The sequence below is a fragment of the Gallinula chloropus genome, assembly GCF_964237585.1.
Source record: "Gallinula chloropus genome assembly, chromosome: 2".
NCBI lineage: Eukaryota > Metazoa > Chordata > Aves > Gruiformes > Rallidae > Gallinula > Gallinula chloropus.
The window spans coordinates 77,813,733-77,835,283 of record NC_140086.1 but is presented as its reverse complement, the minus strand read 5'-3'; the positions used below and the strand labels follow the sequence as shown (position 1 = coordinate 77,835,283).

At 40.2% G+C, this 21,551-nt stretch overlaps 1 protein-coding gene across 1 annotated transcript in view; it reads left to right on the top strand.

The window, feature by feature from the left end:
• Positions 1-21,551, top strand: part of CTNND2 (catenin delta 2) — a gene marked incomplete at its 5' end in the record, with an annotated part of 546,420 nt that overhangs the window by 362,928 nt on the left and 161,941 nt on the right. The window contains one exon of the mRNA XM_084260131.1: positions 12,160-12,292. Within this exon, the coding sequence (XP_084116257.1) occupies positions 12,160-12,292 (133 nt within the window). The remainder of the gene's footprint in view (positions 1-12,159; positions 12,293-21,551) is intronic.

The following is a 21,551-nucleotide window of genomic DNA, read 5'->3' as shown; positions in this document are numbered from 1 at the left end:
AAGATGACCAAGCATGTAAAGTAAGAAACATATTTTTGAGAAGGGACGGGAAATTAAAGGCTTTTTATGTATGATGGGTGGTTGAAGGCCAGCCTAGACAGAGAGCTCTTGCATCCATTCAGTGCAGTCATTCTCATGTCCTCTATAGAACAGGCTATGCTGTCCAGCCCTTGTTCTAGAGTTTTCCTCAGTCTAGCAAATGAATCCACTGTTCTTTTATGGGAGCGTTTTAGAGAAAAATCTAATTTCTCAAGTGATAATCTACTCAAAAGCAAATAGATTCATATAGGGTACACATGCAACGTGACTTGCACATACTGCATAATCAGTGCTGGTCTTTAACTATATTTTAAGCTACTTTGAATTATAAACATATCGGCAATGTATTTAATAAACAACTATCATGTCAGTTGCTTACTTGTATGTAACCCTGATCTGAGCTCAGTCACTGTAGTCTGAGGCAATCATTCATGTTAGAGCTATAGGCTGTAAACACTGTGTGTTTTTGTAGCTGGAGTCAACATTGTCAGCTGAGCAGAGGGCAGTTTCAAAATCAGAGGGAGTCACATTGTCCTTTCAGCCTAAAAATGGAAGTTTGAGGAGGGAGAAGCTTACCCAGCATCTGAAAAGGAATTAGCTCTGAGGTACCAAGGGAAAGGTGCAAGTCACAGTCTGTAATTTTCATGGATGGCAGAATATATTGTAGAGCATCACACATCACCTAAACTCTGAGACCAGTGAGGTGATGGGCACTGTAATGCAGTATATCAGATGAAATGAGAACAGGCATGGAAATAAGTACAGTGCAACTAAGTATCATTGGAGTAACTCATCCTTCTCCTGTAGGTAGCTGTACTTCCACAGGCTGAGGAAAGATTTTTGATAGCTTGTGGCACATGGTTTCCCATAATATATTCCAGTTTCAAAGACCTCTTTAAGGTACTGATTCTTATTTCTAAATGACAGATCCTCAGCAAGATATCTTCCATTCGTTAATAAGAGCAATTGGCCTGAATCAACAGCATAATTATTTTCTGCAGTGGATTTATTAGATATATACAGTGGTTCACAGGTCAGCTAGAAACACTTCTGCAGAAGAGCTGTGCCAAACAGTCAGCAGCCTTGGTCTGTTTGTAAAGGATGGAGAAGTCGTGTCCCAGGTGTGACCTGATAGGATGGCAACTGAGAGGGGAGCTGGTTTTCCCTCTTCAAAGAGGGTTTTTCTTTGAGTTGCATTTTACTCAGGTAAAACTATCAAATATATGTGTGAGATGCTTATTTTATGTTTATTTAAAATCTACAGCCTGCTTCAACACTAAACTCTGCATATTGCCCATGTAAAGCAATTTTTCTCTCATTCAGCTTTTGCGTTACACTTTCTAAGACACACTCTTCTTGGTCTGGTTTCACTGCTGCCACATCAATTGAGGGTTATGGATTTTCCTGATGTTGTAGAGCACTGGTAGTACTTTGTGTTCATCCTATTTGTCCATTGATGAGCTCATCATTCTTCTCCAGGCTTTTTGTGTCATTGTGGAGACACTCTCCATTATCCTGTGGCCCCAACAGAGAACAGAAATGTTGGCGTGCTGGATACCCAGCTAGGAACCATCATCTCTCCACGTGGTCCCCCCTGCAAGTGCAGCCCTGTACGGCCTTGGTTTCTGATTTAGCACTTGGGAAAGTGGGATACGTATTGTGTTTGTTGGTGCTTTGAGTAGAATAGGACAAGATTGAAATGCCCTGTTAGAAACAGCAACAGAAAAGCATCCCTTCAGAATGGAGATGAGGGACAATTCTTTTTTCTTTGTTTTCCCCCATTTTTAAACCAACTGTTGTTAAGGTCAACAAAAGCTGAGACTGGTTAAAGTCTCCCTGCACGAGGCCATCTTTCGCTTGAGCAATGCATGCTGCAGTAGACGTGCCAAATTGCAGGAGACTTGTAGCCCAGCGTCAGCTTTGATGGCCCAGAAGGTCTCTTCTTGTCCTCCACTCCCCTGAAATACTATCCAGATCCTCTGCATTTTTATGTTCTTGAAAACCTTTTGCAGTCAGCTAACAGTGAATCAGTGTATTCAGTTCAGAGAGTTGAAAACTAGGGCTGAGGATTTAATAGTGTCTCTTCTAACTTCTGCAAGGGGATTTTTTGTTATTTTTCCCTGTGAGAGGTGTGTGAGCACTGTCTCTCTTTACCCGTGCCTGACATGAAGATGATGATATCTATGTACTGCATTAGGAGAGTTCCCTAGAATTTCTGCTGTGCTTTGAAGTAGATGAAAGGGAAGCAATGGGAAGTAGCAATACTATTTGAGTGTCACTACTCATCACTGGCAGATGTTTTTCCTTCCATCCAGCACTTTTCAATTTGAGCAATTTTTTAACAATTTGACTCTTCTGTGACTGATCCTATGAACTTTCTTCTCCTGAGTGTCAAGTGTATCTTGCATTATTACATTGTTTTGGTGCTTACACATTGGGATACATGGAGCTAGCATGCAGGAGACCCATTTCGTCATGCTTAAATGAAAACTTAATGAAAACTGAAATAGAGGCAGCAAAGAAAAGCCATTAGTCTGTATTTCCCTCTGACAAGAAGATCAAATTCAAGTGCATTTGTAGAATTGTACAGCTTGCAAGTTTAATGAACAGAATTAGTTTCTCTGCTTCTCTAAAATATTGAAGAGGAGGCAAGCTGTAAGAAAAGAAAATGAGAACTGCTTGTTGTTTGATTTTTATTTATTTATCTATTTATTTATTTATTTTTAATTCAGTATTAGAAATTTATGTGTGGCTTTAACTTTGTTTTCCAGACTTAGTGTTTGAGTTGTTTTGGGGCAAATGCTGGGGCTTATCAATTTATATGATATTTTGAGTCGCCTTTAAGTTTTATTGTTTAATATTCATTATTTAAGCATCAAAAGAACATCTACTTTGAAGAGTTTCCTGTGCTCAGAAAGACAGGGAGTGCTGCAAAGTGTTGGGTAGATAAGGTGAGCGGAGATAAGGTGAGCATTGCTGCCATGCAGTGACAAAGCAAGCCAATAATGCAGTTGATGGAGTGATTGCTAAGAAATGAGATAGCTGGAGGTACTGAGGATTAATGCTTTCTAATACTTCAGATGAACACCCTTTCCTTGCCCCCACCCCAGGCCTGTGCTAAACTGTGTGCACTTTTGGCATGTCCCATTCTCTGATATTTCCACCCAGAGAAAATACCCGTTTTCTGGTTGTAGTGCTCCCTCCTTTCCCATTGCAGTCTGCGGGTTACCCAGGTGGCGATCTGCCCGGGCTTTTTATTTGCAGTTAGGAGGGAAACATCCAGTTTCATTGCTTTTTTTATATCCCTAAACCTGAAAAAACTTGATTTTCCATCCCTGGTGGAAAAGAGTAGAAGCAGTTCTGCTTTCACTGCCCTGTGACTCAGGAGATCTGGGGCCAGAAGCTTGGATCAAGCAAAGAGAGCAGCGGGGAGAGATGATCCGTGTTGTCACACTAGTTATTGTGAAACTCGTTGTGCTTCATAACATGACACTAAAGGCTTAGACTGAAGAGAGGTGGAGTGCCCCAAAACCTTTTGGGAGGTCTTTATGGTTGTGGTTACTTCAAAAAATAATATGGATGCTCTGAGACTTTCAGGGAGTGTTGAGTTTGCAAGCTTCCTCTCCTGCAGATGAGCATGATTTGAATTGTTAATATTGGTGCTCTTAGGCTAATGCTAAATTGTTCCTGCTGCTTTTTTGTTCATGTGTGTATATATATATCTGCAATGATTAGGTGACTTAATGTGTATGTGGAAAGAAAGTAAATATCTTCCTCTCTGAAGTGCTCTTCCCGTTTCCATAGGAAAATCAGGGTTTTGTGGAGTAACGTTTGTTCTTTGGAAAGCATATGTTTCTACATGGCCAGGTAGGAGCAGGATCTCAAAAGCTTTTTTCCACTGTTGTTGAAATAGAGAGAGGTTTAAGAGCCTCTGAATGGGAACACTAGTTCTAGAAAAGGAGACAATTTTGATTTACAGGTCTCCAGAGACAAAGAATCTATCAAAGCTCAGAGAAAGACATTAAAGTAAATGACTGAGCCTGACAAAGTAAGTCAATGACACAGTCAAGGCTGGAATCCCTTAGGTCTGTCTACTGTTTTAATCTCCTGTCTACGTTTCCACCTTTCTGATCTATGAGGAAGGCATAACCACATCTGTAACAGCTGTTCCGCTGCCGAGCAACATTTCACAGTCTTCTGAAATCTTCCTGAGAAGAGTGAACTCCTGTACGCAGAGAGAAGGGAGCATAAGCTGATCCCCTGGGGAAGGGATAACTTGGCATATTTTCACAACTCCAGTGTATTAAGCTACTGTAGGACCCTTCTGTAGTAAGGGGGTCAGAAAAATGTTACGTGTTGCAGGGAGAAAGTGGATAAATTAGGCAGCTTGAAGTAGCTTACCTAATTTGTCTCCTACTTGCCTTTGCAGCAGCAGGCCCTGTATATGCAAATGCCTGCAGAGAAAGAGATAAAACAAGATTTTCCAGACTGTTTCAGCTCAGCAGCCCCAAAAGACAAACACCACTTTTTAACAAAGAAAAAAAAAACCCAAAACAAACAACAAGCCACTAAACAAACCAAACAACAACAAATGGCAAAATTAAAGATATCCAAAAGCACTGAAGTCCCTTGTTTTTCTCTGCTCCCAGCCCCGCAGCCTAGAGGAGAGATGACATTATAGCAGCTACAGCAGGGTACGGCTACCTCAGGACATAGGCAACTTCTTCCTTAAAAGCTCCCTCACTGACAGTGAGGGAATTAAATGTTTATAGTGCAGTACTGATGGCATGAAACATTATTTCATAAAGGTTCATAAAAATACATTTCAATTAAAAAGACTTTTAAAATGAATTCAGGGTAGTCTTGAGCAGATAACACGGAATATAATAATTTTGTATTGGAGGCAGTAACCTCAAGCTGTAAATAATACCACATGGGCCAGTGTCAGTAGATAATCTTTACTCCTTTACTCTCTTTACTCATCTTCAAAATCTTTTCCTGTTTTCAAAAATCCTTAGTCCTTAAGAGGAAAATATTCAAGAAATCTACAGGCAGTTCAGCTCCAGACTGTTTTTCGTTATGTTGAAGTAGTTCTCATCTTGCCACTTCACAAGCTCACTTCTTAGGCTTTCCTTATTTTAAAATCTAAATCACAGGTAGTAATGTGAAAACAGAAAAGTGATGCCTTATCAGAGAACATATAAAGGATACAAAGGCAGAGCCACAGGAGGGTCTATTTTCCATTGTACAAAGCAGTTTTAGCCCCTTGCTGTATTGGAGAAGTGATTTTTTTGAAGTGCTGGATTAGCCCAGAGACCTCGGGTTTCTGGTTCTGTTAAAGACCCGTGACATGCTGAGCATCTCCACTGCTACTTGGCAGAGCTGGACAGGAATCCTGTGCACCTGCCACAGTGCAGGCTCCTCTGCACATCGTTAGCAGACGCAAATGCCTTGTAAAAAAACACGTTTGTGCTGAATCTGTGTAAGCACTACTGCATGGTGGGTCTAGTTGAGGTCACGTGGAAGTGTACAGCGAGGAAAATGTCCTAACCAGAGAGCAACATCCAGGGTTTTGGCAGGATTGCCAAAAGTTCATACATCTGCTTCACATTCAGCTGTGCTAAATTTGAATTCTAGGGAAGATGTAAGCTATGTGCTTAACTGACAATAAAGTATATATTCAAGTGCAGCCAAATGTTGTTGACTGCTTGTGTATTGCACACTTAAATATTTAAACGATACATTGCCAGGACTCAAAGTGTTGGCAATTTGCATCAGTGAAGCTGTTCATGTGGTGAAGAGGGTCCAGGTACAGCAGGCAGCATCCTAACACCGTTTATCCAAACAGGTCTCAGTATACCTGGGTAACTAGATACAGTGTGTTACTCAAATGAAAATCAGTAGCTGTTGGGCCAAGTACAGCTTTTTGATGTTGACCTTCTCAAGTGTTGACCAGATCTGAAATCAACTTTTCCTGCACCTCAAGGGTCGTTAGACTCTGTAGTGAAATGCTTCTTCCTCTTTCTGATTCCATTGTACCATCTGTATAATTTTTTTGCCTGCAAGTCAAATTTACAGTTGTGTGCATATTAACAAAAAAGTTAAGCAGCCCAGTGATGAAGAGGTTGTTGTGATGTTTTTTTAATGTTACAAAGCCTCTCAGCAAGCACACTGCTCTCCCAACAGCAGCAGCTTTTCAGAAAGTGTTAAGAACTCCTTTAAAGGAAGATCTGTGAGATTCAAGAAATGAAGGTTTGGTGAGGTGTGTACCTTTGCTCTGATTGCGTGACACTTGGATGCATTTTTTTTGCAGAGCACCCTGTGCAGGCTGCAGTTTTCACACTGGAAGACTCAATAATGTAGATGGATTTCTTTGTCCCATTACAACTAAGATTTTTGTTCATAGAAGATGGTGCCTCTTCTGTCCTTAACTTCTGGTGCTTCCAAATTTAGCCTAAACTGTATCAGATTATTTTGTTCCTAACTTTTCCAGTAGTTTGTGTTTGGTTTATCTTTCTTGAAAGGACAAAAGTACAGGGAGCTCTTTGATGCTAAGGGCTCACTACTGCAGTAAGGGGTTTATATTAGACCCAAACCTGCTGTTACTACATTTCATAGATATGTGTTGTTCGTATCAGCCTGGGGCTGAACATGATCAGTTGCTCTTTGTACACTTCTTTGGCCAAGTTTGACCAGAAAAGGCAATATGGTGAAGAGTATTGAGGGTTTTCCACAGTGGAAAGAGATTCCAAAGTGGAAAGAGAGAGTCTCCAAAGAGATTGACTTTTCTTTATTTTAGTTCCTAAAGTTGCATGCTAAAAGTAGGCTATATTTGTGAGTTACATTTTCAAAGCAAATACAGTAGTTCTGCCTTCTTTTAAACTGTAGCTGTTCGTTCAGACCAGGCTGACAAGCTGTGTATATGTATGTGCTTCATATAGTGAAGTATGTTTGAACCAACTATCATAGACTCACAGAAAGAAAATGAGGGAACAATACTTATTTGTGGATTGTGTTTAGGGTTGGGTTTTTTTTTCAATTTTTTTCTTACTAATTAAGTTTAACATCTTGTCTTTGGTCTTCTTGTACCAAGATAAAGTCCTTAGAGATACATTCCTGTAGTACTGATACATTCCCCATAAAATATTTTTAATAGAAGTAAATTTCTCCCTTTAAGCCTGGGAGGAAGTTCTTTCTTTGATCTTCTCTTGCCTCTTGAATTGTTCTCCTTGTGTTTGATCCTGAGCTACATGTAGTTTGTTTTTCCCTAGCACTACCAGAAAATCATTCTTGCAGCAGTCCTTTCAGAAAAAGAAGCAAACCAGATTTTTCAGGTTTTATTTCTTCAGCTAGAGGAGGAGGGGGCAAAAGGAAGGGTATGTCTCTGTAGGCATAAGTTCAGCAAAAAGTCTTAGACTGTCATAGACAGTGGCATTAGTAATGCTGCACTGTATGAGTCAGAAATCTAGGAAAGATCATCAGATTGTGTTGTCTTTCCCTCTGAGCACCACATTGTCTATGAAAACCTGTCTTTCACCGGTCTAAGGCTGTCTCACCCATACGCATGCGTATTGAGGCAGGCGGGCGCATGCGGACAGGTCTGGTTTCAACATACAGTTTTGTAATCAACATACTAAAAACTCTGCATCCTCTTTCTTTGATAAACAGTCGGCAGTAGATCAGTCTTTGTCGAGCATATGGTTCTTCATAGCAGGCGTCCTCAGAGCGCTGCCCGTGGGGAACGCTGCTGAGACGGGAATAGCTCTGGGTGTCAGTGCTTGCCTCTGCCAACTGCTTGATCAGATGTGATCTGCTCTGATAACGTAAATCAGAAACAAGGACCCAAGCTCTCGTGAGATTCACTGTGACCAGTGGGTGGGAGTGGAGGGACCCATCATGCCTCCTTCCCCAGTGCTGGGTAGGAGTGGTCGGTATCCTTAGTTACCAGCTGGAGACCTGTGCTTTCAAAACTTCTGTTGTAGCCTATTTTACAATCAGGGTGGATATAGATGTAACGGGGATTTTTGTTTGGCTTTTTTGTGTGTCATCAGCATTTACAGTACCAGAAAAAGAAAATCCTGCCATAATTCAAGCAAATATTGAGATGCAGTACATGCTCTGTGTTGAGCAGCACCTGTAAGTGACCCCACGTAGCCAGAGCTCTCAGCTGTGTTGCTAACAATCTCCTGTAAGGCTGCATCTCCTTTATGTTCTGACACATGTATGTGATGTGAGGGCAGGAGCAGGAATTAGTTTCAAGGCAATACTTGCTGTACCCAAGTCAGACGGGATTTCTCAGTGCTACTGCTTCTGCTACTCAATTTTAGAGTCATCATGTCTCATGTCCAACTCCTTGTTGATTCTCTTCAGTTGTTTACAGATAAAATGTAGGCTACTGTGACAGTCTAGGCATACATACTGCTACCTTACATATAGCTCAGCATTCCTCTTTGGGTCCGCTTGCCCCCCTGGAACGGTAGCCTGCTGTAATCCATAGAACATCTGCCTTAGTCACCACTTCAAGCTAAAACTTTCTGTAGGATTCAGAATTATATCAATCCTACATCCTGAGAGCATGGTTTCCATCAAAGAAAGAAGGTGGAACACCTTGGCGTGCTTTGGTCAGTCTCCTCAGATGAGGACACTTTTTTACAATCTATTGAAATATTTGGACTGAATGGCAAATGCTGCTCTCCAGCCAAAGCTGTGAAGTTCTTGCACAGCTGTGATTGACTTGTGGAAAGACCCACACCACCACCAGAGACCTTTAGCTGACCTGAACATCTTAGCATTGGTATTCCAAAGGAAACAGAGGCAATAGTAGGAGATCTTGAATGACCAGATGCTATCTTACTTGTCATTTTTGGATCAACTGCACAGATACTGTTTGATAACCTTCTGGAAAATTGCATACCACACACCTCTTCAAATTTACTCCAGCCTTCCAGCTTGTTTTTCCAGCCTGTGTGCATCGCCTTGCTCAGATTTTGTATGCATGGGGATGTTAATGAAAGCCACAGGCTTAGCTAGTGTTTGTTTAGGATACTCACTGCAGTTTCAAATTATGCTTGATTCTTCCTTATAATTTTACTAGGGATTGGATCCTCATGTGTTGTCAGTTTAAGTAATTTCCATGTGGCACAATATCAGATTTTATTTTCATTATCCTTCTCCCTTCCTTTAATCTGACCCTTACGTTGATCATCAAGTACTGACCCCATTACTGCTTTTTGTTGGTAGGCTGTAAAAGGTATTTTGCTATCTCATTTCTCGGTAGAACCCCGTTTATTCCAGCTCCAGATACAACATACCTTCCTTCCCCACTACTTTGACTCTCTATTTTAATATGTATTTAACATAAATTTTTGTCATGAAGGTATACTTGCAGTCATGTCCTGAAAGTTCCCCCGCACCTATGCAAAATCTTCCAGATAGTTTTGTTCCTTTGTCCTCAAAAAATTCCAGCCCTTCTCCAGACCTCTGCCAGTTGACTTCATTAAGTAGCCTTCCTAACTTTTCATAATTCAGCCAAATTAAAAAAAGAAAAACCAAACAGTTTTTCAAGCAAATGTTAATAGAGCTGCAAACTTGTTGTTCTTAAAAACCAAATCTCTTTCTCTAGCTCACTTGTTTTTTTTCTTTCCACCTATAAGAGAGTAACAAATGAAAAATTTAAACCCCTGGAAACTAGTCCTCCTTGCCCCGAAGGCTGCTAAAATTATCACAATTATTCAAGCAGCCTTCAATGTTGACAGAAGTTTTTGTTTGTTTTATATAGCTACTGTATTTCATTTAGAAGCTACTAAAAATATAATCATCTTAGAGACCATCTGCTTGAAATGACAGTGCATACTAGGGCTAAATTTTGAAACTTTTTTCCCCTGCTTTGTTCATTATCTCTCCTAAAACTGGTTACATGGCAAACTCAATATTCAATGCTAAAGAGTTTTTTTTTCTGAATTAATTTTCTACTTGCGACCAATGTTCATACAACCATTTCCAACATGTATTCTTACACCAGTTATTTGCTAACTCTTCTTCTGGGAGATCAGAGGAGAAAAGTAGGCACAACCTTGTTTACATATATAAAAACCATGGCAAGACTGCATGTCCTTCAGAACAATTGATGAAGGGTTCTTTTCCTTTTGCCCCCTCATTGCCTCTTCTGCTCTGGATTCCAGGACAAGAGGAAGAAGAACCTGAGCTGGTTGTCAGGGTCCATGCTGTACTACAGCATTTTGCAGACTTCTGGTTAGTTTGGTTCAAGTAATACTATGAAGGAGGAAATTTCCTCTGGGAGAGAATTTGATGATAGAATTTCCAGCACTTCAAAGTATAGTTACTTGGCTGAAGCCTCTCCCCTTCCGCAGTAATCTCTTACTATGTTGTCTGGCTTTTCAAGGTATCAATACAATGTTAAGATATTTCTGAATCTATGGAAAAGGTCTCTTGTACAAGCTTCCCCAGAGCCTGTATCATCTCAGTATCTACTGGAATAGTCCATATGTGATCTGTTATTACATCTTCATGGCTTCTTTGTTAAACACTTAATGTGAAATTTAATGTTCATGTGTTAACATCTGTTTTGTCAGAAATAGCCAATGAAATTCAGAATGTATTTTTTCACATCTGTCTATATTCTGGTTCTTCATAAAGTTACAACTGTAACGATTTGTCAGTCTTAAAAACATCCTGTATGAGAAGAGAAGAGGCAATGCCTCTGTCCTGTAGTAATTCATTAGTATTGTACAATGAGTCTTGTTTCAATTACATGTCTTGGAGAACTCTTGTGCTTGCAGAGTGAGATGCCTGGTTTTACTTGAGACAGGCTGCAGAACTACTGTAAGCATTACTCAAACACAGGTGAATATTCCCAGTGACGTACTTACCCTTAGCCTCAGTGCAGCAGAGTCCACATAATTTGGGAAGGAAACTCAGGATCAGAAATCTTTTTTCAAATATTATAGCTGGACTCTGCACAGCTCTTGTGGGGTTTTCTGGTAATGAACTTCCAGGTTATCATGGTAACTGCAACAGAGAACCTGCAGAGAACCTACAGCCTTTTTCACACGACACCTCTTTCCCCAAATATCCCTCTGTTACCTTGTACCTGTAGCGTTAGTTGGAAAATGGTGGAAATATTTATGACACATAAAATGAGCTCTTAGGGAAAAGGCATGTGAGAATTAAGTATCTTATGCAGGTAGCTGTGTGCATCTCTGCCTCTTGGGATGCAGAGTCCAAAGCTGTTTTTATGAATGATTTTACCCTTAAACACAGAGGGGAAAAATTAACCTGAAGTGACAGACTGATTTTAAGTTCAGCTCTGGAAGCTGCAGAAAACCTGCTGAGATTTGTTCAACACACTTGGATCCCGTTGTTTCATTTGGTGCCAGTGGTGTTTCACACTTTGTTGGGTTAAAGAAAAGAGCAGAGACTGAGTCTCTGTATTTGTCTATCTGCTTTAGATTGAGAAGTATGAATTAAGATTTTAAGGTAAACTGATGTGTAAATGTGTGTTGTACAATGGTGAAATTGCAGACTCACAGAAGAGGTTGGCAGGGACCTCTGGAGGTCATCTGGTCCAGACCTCTGCCCGAGCTGGGCCAGAATTGTATTACAGTTTTACATTACGCGTGGACTGTGTGGGGAAACAATACACCTTCCTTTATAACACGGCAATTTATATCAAATAAAGGATGTAGTAAGGGGAAAGGACATTTTGACAAACTACCATTTCATGGCAAACCATTTGCAGTTCTGATTCTAGCCTCTACATTTTAATTTTAATAAAGAATGTATAATTATATGAGCGGGTATCTTCTTTCCTTTCTTATATCCATTTTAATTTAGGAAACTTTATCGATTAGAGATCTAATTCCAGAAAGTTATTTACTATAATTGTGCTGTATATAACCTCTCTTTTTCCTTCTCCAAGAGATACAGTTTAAAATGAAAAATAGCTTCATATTTGATTGAATGTTTGCTTTGAAAATAATGGGAGGAAAATAATCAAGATTTTACTTAGCCATGTCTTTCTTCTTTGTTGGCTCAACTTTGCCACATCTATCTGCTCATACGAGAATTTTAAATGAATCTTTCTGGTTTGTTTTCACACAGAGAGTTTGGATGGCGAGATCCAGAGCTTCCAGAAGTTATACAGATGTTACAGCATCAGTTTCCCTCAGTACAGTCCAATGCTGCAGCCTACTTACAACACCTCTGTTTTGGAGACAATAAAATAAAAGCAGAGGTAAGATTTGTAAACTTTTTTCTTTTTTTTCAGTAGTGGTGCTTTCTGCCTTTTATCCTCACCAACAATCTGTATGTACTTTAAAAAGAGTTACAAAAGAAGTCATGTGGATACATCTGGACCCATCTTACTGAAGCTTTCTCTTAAGTCATTTGTTACCATTAGAGGAAGTAGAAACTGTGTGAAATATTACAGTCTTTTTCTTGGTTGGTTGGTTTTGAATATTTTGGATGCTTGCATACCATTCAAAGACTGTATCAGTAGTTTTTCAGTAAACAGCTGTTGGTGTAGTCTTGATCCCACTGAAGCATATGGACATTTCCTTAGGGTGTTCAAAGAGAGATATTCAGACTCCAAATACAAACACAGAAGGTGAAAATTACGCTAAAGGATTCTGAATCAAAGCCTGGCTTAATGTGTAATCGTCTGAATAGAGTTTAATATCACTGGGTTTGCAGCTTGAACCGCGATTGTTGGCCTGTGATCTTGAAATTCAGTGCAGATTGTATCAAAAATGTAATTCAAACAGAAATACAGACTTTGTTCTGTGCCCATAGCCGACTGGTACTTCTTGCTTGCTTGTTCCCTGTGGTTAATGGGACCAGTTCAGCTCTTGGCACAAGTTAAAACAGAAGGCAGGCAGCTCTGAGGGATCTTACAGACACACAGGAGTCAATTAAAATTGAATGAGTGAAGCTGTTAGCAGCCCCAGCTGCCTCCCCTGGCCCTCTCAGAGATACCGCTCATCAGGGACACGCAGTGTGCACATAAATCTGTGCCTGTACCAGCATCCTTTAGCCTGGTATGTAAAGGTAAACTGAGATCAGGATCTGCTGTTGCTTATTTGTCAGAACCACCAATGCTGGCTTCCTAGTGCTTCGTTATCCTCACCCTCAGCACACAGCACTCCATGGGACTACCCAGCTATAGCAGCTTTCCCTTCTAGGCTTTTTCATGCTAAGGAGTATGTGGTCTGCTGACACAGGCAGAACCACACTGGTTGCATACGTTGCTGCAAGCATCTTAGAAATAGTAATAAAAAATTATTTACATGAAAGTTAAAACAAAGGGTGTTTGTGCACTGGAAAAGAGAACTCTGTTGCAGGTATTGCTGACAATTTTAACTGCACGCTCTCCTCATAGTCATTTTTGATCCTTATTCACAAATTACTTTTTCAATAAAAGAATTGATTAATCTCTGAGAAAGGCAGTTAAATGATGAGAGCAATTTATGCATTGTACAGTCTGTGCTTCCTCCTGTTAGCCATAGATTGAAAGCCCTTAGGTAGCTATCACATTTGAGAGAAGACAGTTTGATTTTGGTTGCTAACTATTTAGGGAAAAAGAAAACTGATTGTTGTTGATCTAACCCATCCCACTAGGACATCAGCCTTTGTAAGCTTCAGGCTCACAAGCTGGAAGGGGGAAGGCAAGTATATAAAGCAATAGAGTACTAGGCAGCTGTCTCACCTTCCTCTCTGAAAAAGGGTAACAGATAAAATGAGGATTTCGCCCCTTCATTTGCTTTTATTCAGGGGTTTGATATATTCCTTGCTTTATAATATGTAAACCATCTTTGGAAACAAGCCAAGATACATTTAATTTAAACAGTCCACCTGAGAGTGTGTTTTCAGACTTAGAATACTGTGGATTTTTCGAAGAAGATAAAAAAATGGGATGTATTGCCTACTTTTCTAAAGCTTTCTGAAGCTTTTTAGACTAGAGCGTCCAACATTAGTGAACCCTTTCTCCCTCCTCTCCCTTCCCTCCTCCCTTCCTCTTGTTGTTTAGGCCATGATTCAGCAGAGCACTTAAACAATTCCTGTGTTGTTTATTGGAATCAGGATCTACCCAAAGGGATCAGGAGCATGCTTAGGGTCTGCTTGACCTGTCCACTGAATAATACTAATTTTTTGTGATCTTTTTGTGTGAGGAGTTCAAAATTCCTGTTGATAAGAGGATATCACAGCAGATATCCCAGATTCTTGCTAGGCTTTTGCCCAGCCAGAGGAACATGACTGGTGGTGTTGAACCCACCTGAGGCAACTCATGTGCCAACTGTTAAGGATGTGTCTGAATTACGAGCTGAACTAAGACCTAAATAATAGAACCTGATATCAAAATTCGCCCTTCAGCAAAGTATTTTTGTAGCAGTGATGTGTTGTCACAGTTTTCTTTCTATATAGTGGTAAACTTGCTGTACGGGGAATTCCTGTGAAATTTCTTCTCACGTACTTGGTGTGACAATGACTTTTATATTCCTTTTAAGTAGAACAGTTTCAATTAAAGTTTAGACAGATTTACATAGAAAATGGCAGCTATGACAGTATGCATTTTTGAGATTCCTAACACCTTTTATGGTTCTACCATCACATTTTTCTTTTCTAAAATATTTTAATTTCTGTGGCTGATGTGTGCAACAGCTTCCTCTGTCCTCCCTGTAAAAAGAAATGGGAAATACTCCATAGAAAACAACTATGAAAAAGAACTTCAGTCCAAAAAAGTTTAAGTTTGGCTAGGGTAACAAGACCTTTTTTCCTTCATGACCATGTCCATTATGGTATTTGTTATTTCTGGAACATGTGTTGATCTGAGCTTGATGACATGCCTCTAAAGGTACCTTTATTGCTATGTAAGCATGAACACCCTGCTCAGTTTTTCATGTAGAATTGTCTCAGACCGGTAATGTCCGCAAATGCCCTTCTCTAACTTGCAGGACTTTCAAAGAAAGTCAGTAACTGTTGATGTGAAGATGCTCCAGGCTGGCTAGTAAGGTGTCAGAAGGCACTTATTCTTTCAGAAAAAAATATTCTGGAGTGAATTAGGTTTTATATTTCTGGTATTGTGTTTATTTTTCCCCTCCCAGCCCTGAACATGCCAGTACAAGGATAACATAAATGCAATCAACACTGACCATTGAGAGGTAGTGGATGCCCTGTCCCTGGAAGTGTTCAAGGCCAGGTTGGATGGGGCCCTGGGCAACCTTGTGTAGATCCAGGCCTGAGGTTGGTGTCCCTGCCTGTGGCAGGGGGGTTGGAGCTCTATGATCCTTGGGGTCCCTTCCAACCCAGACCACTCTATGATTCTATGATTCTATGAAGGTGATGTTACTGCTTTTTGAAGATGGTGTTACTGAGCTCCGTGCTGCTCAAAAGCCTTCAGTGCTAGTCTTTGTTTGAAAGTATGATTGTAAATGCTGCTCTTACCTCAAAGTTTTCTTCAAGTGCTACTTCTGAGTCTTCCTAAGCATTGCTGACTGCAAGACAAGCACTACATCTGCTGTCAGAAGTGCTTCTCATTCGGTACGTGTATTCCTTGTGCTTGGTGCTTACAGGGCGCAGCAGATACTATTTTGGACTTGAAGAAATGGGATTATTTTTGCTAATGCCTGGTGGTTGGATTTTTCATCTCCTGTTGAGCAGTGACCAATCTTCACAGAAGATATCACATTTGTGAAAAGGGGGCATAAGGGATGCAGAAGGCTAAAGTTTGTCAGCCTTGCCAGGCAGCCTATTACAATTAGGCATAATAATTCTGATATTCTGAATCTCAGAATACTTTAGTGATTCATTGTATAAATTGTTCTTTCATTGATGACAATGAAGAATGCAAATAAAAGGCAAAAGGAAAGGAGGGAAGAAGTTTTGATCAGCTATTTGAAGGCAAATGAAAAGTCCATCGGGCAGAAAAGCACAAGAAGGCCCTTTCAGATGCATTTTCTCCTTAGGAGAGGGCTCTTACACCAACAATGGTAAGATTGTGCACAGAGCCAGAGTAGCTGGTCCTAGATGCCAGGAAGGAACAGGCAGGGGATATAGGAAAAGAGAAGCATTTTAAAATACTTAGCAGAGAGCATTTCTTTAAAAGAGCACATTCTATTAAACACAGGATTCATTCTTCCACAGCAATTTTTCTTCCTATAATCACAGCTTACTCCTTTGTATGAGGTCACCATATAAAAGGATTGAATTGTGCAGTTTCACACGCCAACACCATTTTGCTCTCATGGAAGATGGCAGCCTGCCATCAGCTGCAAAGGTGTAACAGGTCACTTGGGGTTTTTGGCACCAGCGATTCCTTTCTGCAAGCTAGGAAATTAATTTTTGCCATCAAAACCACAGCACTTGAGGTTCTCATCTCAGGAAAATCGTGCAAAGATGCCAAATAAAAAAAAAAATTGTAACTATTTCATTGTCCTGCCCAAAGCCTTCCCTTGTAACCTTAATAAACTTCTCTGGATCAGACAGTTTCCTCTTTATCTTGGAGAGCATTCCCATATATTCACTTCACACAGTCTTAGAAAAAAAAGTATCAGTCCAGATGTTATGGCATAGTGTTCTAAAAAAATGAGTGATTGCACACTGAAAGCAATTATTTTCCAAACTTGCTCAAAACCATCATTTGCATTCATTTTGTCATTAATCTTAAAAGTGTTTCTGTATCTTCTTCTGTGAGTTCTTTAGAATGTGTCCAGAAAACCTTTCAACACAATATCACTGCTCTTTCCTATGCAGAGACTATACTAACCTCTTGTTTATTTTCATTACTTTTATGTTTCTGTTGCTCTTTCTTATTATCTGTGAGGGCTTGTTGAATATACATCTTTCCTTAGTATCCTCTAACCCATGTGATTGAAATGGAATACAAACATGAACTCTACAAGAAAAAATATGTTGTTACATTGTGTATGTGATTGTCATCATCTTCCAAAATATATTTTTTCTCATCTGTCTCTTTTACAATAAAAATTCATATAATTACAGTGTTGTTGTAACTCTGATGTCGTCCATAGTGCTGCTAGATCTGTGGTGTTCAGTGCTGCATATGCACCTGTTTCTAGCACCTCTTTATCTCAAGGAATATTTACACCTGGTATGGGGTTATGGACAACCAGTCCATGATACTGCTTTAGGCCTGCTGGCTAATGCTGACAGAATTCTTCATAACATTTGAAGGATTCAGAAGAAGGCTTGCAGGTGCCCTCATAATCCTGGAAGGGTAGCTTGATTTTGTTTCTACAGTGTTCTGCAAGATTCCCCTGTGTTTCCATAAGGAGTCACAGAGAAAAGAGAATATCTTTCTTTCCTGTGGGTTTGATAAAGAATCACAGTTTTTCATTCACCTTCCCAGCCTTCCTGCTCTCTGTCTTTCTTCTAAAATATCTTCACTTCAAGGCTAGAATTTAGCTTGTCTGTTGACGATACTGTCAGTTTTCAATTGAAAACATCATGCAAAATCCTTTAATCTCTGCATTCAAGATGATAACGGTGTGGTATTTAATTTAAATGAAAGAAGCATCTCACAGGTAATACAGAAAAGCAATGTAAAAACTGCAGGGAGACTCTTAAAACATTTGTTGAGCGTGCATTTTATTGCAGACAGGAACCGCATACTTTTGGAGAAAGTACACTTCCCTGTTCAGTTATAAACATTTTATTAGTACTTGGAAAACCATGGTTTTCATATGCTAAGCATGTGCTTGAGAAATATTTCCCTAAATGTCTTCATGAGGAATTTACAGTTTTAAGGGCGATTGTTTCCACGAAGGGCTGCTTGCCTGCACCTGATGCCCAACACCACAGCACTGGTGTGGTTTCATGCTTTTGCTTACCTCTGTTTAGTTTGGTCCACCTCCCTGAGCAGTTGTATTCGCCTGGGCAAGTGAATGTCACACAGTCCCTTTCAAATATTCTTTCTGTACTGCCTTTACTGGTGGAAACTACTCAGATGAAGTAAAGCGGTGTCATACGAGAGCCTGTCACTGGTGAGGATCCCCTATCACATGTCCAGCCCCATGGACCACGACCTGCCACTGCCTCCTTCAGGTGACTTTCTCGCTTTCCTCAGGCTGGGAAGGGAGGGTGCAAGACTGTGTCCCAGTCATCTTTCTGTCTCCGGTTTGCCTGGCACTGCGGATCTTGCAGCCTTCTTGTGGCTGCATTTGTTTAGAGTGAGATATAGGGGCTGAAGATGTCTTTTCCTTCATCTTATTGAAAGATTCATAAAACACAAACCTGTAGCAGATGAAGGATGAACCCTTTATTTTCTTAGATGTAGAGAAACATTTTCCCCATGATCAAGATCTCATCACTCTAATATACTCACTGTGGCTTGTCTTGTTTTCTTTCCATAGGTGATTTTTTGGAAAAAAACATTTTTTTCTGCTACTGTTGGTTCTTTTTTGTTGTTTTCTGGTGTTTTTTTTTTTTTAAATCATTCCCATTTCATCCCACCTGCAGACCCGTATAGCCTCTCGTAATCTCTCTGCTCCCTTCCATTTTATTCATTCCAGCAGGCAGTGGCTCAAGATGTATTTCTGTGCTAAGTAAGTCCAATGTAAATGGTCTGTTTCTCCAGAGTATAACAAGGATTTCTGCACTTGAAGCCCTCTGCTGATAGGTGTGCAGGAGAGTATATTTGATAGCATTTCGGTAACTACAGCACAAGCCTGATACGTCTAATATATCTGCTTTGGACGTCCCTTTGTGCTATCTCCATTATAGCCTCTGTCTTTTAGTTTGAATTGGGAGAATCAGAGAAGCACGAACTCATCCTCTATGGACCATTTTCCCTTTATAATACTAACTAAAAGAGATGAGGCAGAAATGGCTGCATTGGTCTTGACATGATAGTCTGTGATAAGACTGCTGTTAAGACCACTTACGCTCTTAATGGTCTTAAAACATTATTATTATTTAAAATAATGCTAATTAAAAAATACACTTTCATTCATTAGCATTGAAGTGTTTTAATTCCATTACTCTCCCCACCTAGAGGCCAACAGTGAGTTACTAAATAACGCTTTTACCAGTATATTGACCTATTTGTTTTCTGGCTAATAAATTGGCTTGGCTGATAAATTCCAGAAACAATGGTTAATTATAAAATGATAGGCCTTTTCACTTTTTTTTTTAAAAAAAACCAAAACAAACCATAAGAGCCCACCTTCTATTACGGAATTAAATCTTAAACTCCTGATCTTGCTTTCAGAAGTGTTTCTGAATGCAGTTCATCGCTCAGTTTCACCACCTAATTCTGACATTGATGTCTTCCGACGATGGAGCGCGTGTCTCCGTTCTGTGCACAGCCTTTACATTTATTAGGGCTGAGTATTAATGGATGTTAGGATGTCACCGAGTGCTGCGCTGCGCCTCCACAATCTGTGCTGTCAGTACCGCAGAAGGAGTGCAGTCTTAAACTCTGGGAACCCTCTGTGGTCATTTAACCGTGGTCATTCTTGGTTTGGCTGTCAGGATACTTCACCGTAACTATAATAATGATTTACTGTGCACCTGGCAAATGTATTTCACTTGATGTAAGATTAGGGAAATATTACGGTTGTTAAATACATGAATTAATGACAAGCCCCACCAGAGTACCATTAAGGGAGGGAGTAGAAGGGTTTGGATGTTAACTGAAGGCTGCACAGCAAAGTAGTGGCAGGTTGCAAGGGCCAGTTCTTGTCTTTTTCCCCCCTGCTCTGCTAAGGTCTTGGTTCATGCTTCAGGTCTGCTGCATCTACGTTTCAAAATTCTTCTTTTTGAAAAATACCCTCAACTGTGAGTAGTGTCAGTCCTGTAAAGTGACAATGTTTAAAAAATAAACAACAGTATATTATTTCTTAAACCTAACTGAACCCCTACTTGTGGTTGTTTTTTCTGAGTTAATGCTCAGGGAGGTGGTTGAGTCACCTTCCCTGGATGTGTTGAAAAAAAGAGTGGATGAGGTACTTAGGGATATGGTTTAGCATAGGATGGGAATGGTTGGACTTGATGATCTTAAAGGTCTTTTCCAACCTTGCTATTCTGTGATTCAATAAGCAAAATATAGGCATTTCACTTGCTGCCTTCCTCTTGTTTTCAGTCATAACATTGCATCATTCTCATCTCGCAGAGGGGCTGGATCAAATTAATTTACAAAGTGACTGAAAACATTTTGCAAAACAGTGGGTGCATTACTGAGAATATGTACCCATACCTTTCCCCCACATGCTGCTTTGCACTGTCCCCATATCTCCCCTCCCCTGCCTCCCCATCCCTTTCTCCCTTTCCAGGGAATGGCCAGATAGACAAAATTTTGCCCAGTCTTCTCAGAAGTTCCTCTTTAAGATGCAGTTTTCTACAATGCTAATAAGTGGCCAGCAATGATTGTTTAAAGCCAAAGAAGGTCAAAATTATTTGTTGTTGCTGTTGCTTGTTAAATTACTAACGACTGTCTGAGCTTTGCTGCTCTTGTCCGAACTCCTCTGTTTACGTGCTGCACTGCAGACTGTTCACAGTGGCTGCAGACATCTGTGACTTCTGTGCTGCTTCTGTTTAGGGGCCTGGCACTGATGGTCTTTTGAGGTGAGGGGAGCGAGTGAGGTCTTGAATGAAACCTGTCCAGACTCCTGTTTGCCTGGGTTTAGCACTTGCTGGCTCCCGCAGCATCTGCCTCGCAGTGGATGAGAGTGCTGGCTACAGGTTTCTTCCCTTTCCAGCCCTGGGCAGGCAGGGTTTGCCTCTGAGTGAGTAACCACATACAAGAGGATTTTAGGCACTAAATTCAATTAGCTGGTGGTAATACTTTTCACGCAGTCAGGAGGAGAGGAAAATAACTCCTGTTACATGGGCAAGGTGCTGCCTTCGTGCTGCTTTCTGGGGCCTGCCGCAGACGCAGGAAGAACGTTGCGCTGTGTCGTGAATCGCTCGCCATTGGTCTGGGTGAAAAAAGTCTTGGTTGTATTACAACATTTGTAAAAACTGTGTCATTTGTGTTTGGAATTATTAGGCAGTAGGGAAGGAAAGGTAATGCACACTGAAAGACACCGCCATTTGACATAAATAACATGATGTTCCCATATTTTGAATGGGCGATAAATAAATTTGGAACTTTTTCAAGCAGGATAATATTTTACTGCATTTGCCATGGATTTTTTTCTATTCCTAACTCTTCTGCCAATTGCTTCTCTGATTTATTATGCAGATGTGTGAATGTAGGGGATTACTTTCCTATTGTAGAGCATATTTTTATTACTGTTCTCATCATCCAGCAAGCCATGCTAAGACTTTGCACAGTATGTATAGGAATACAATAACCTAGATTTATATCAATATCTTCAATTTGATGCTTTCTCAACACATCTCTAGTAAAAAGGTTAGCAGCAAATTTATTTCAATGAGGTGAATTGTAGTCATGACAAAAAATGAAACATCTAAAGTAAAGACCATCAGCTGATCTCCAAAATGTGTTTAAAAATACAGAGAGGTGGCTGTTACTA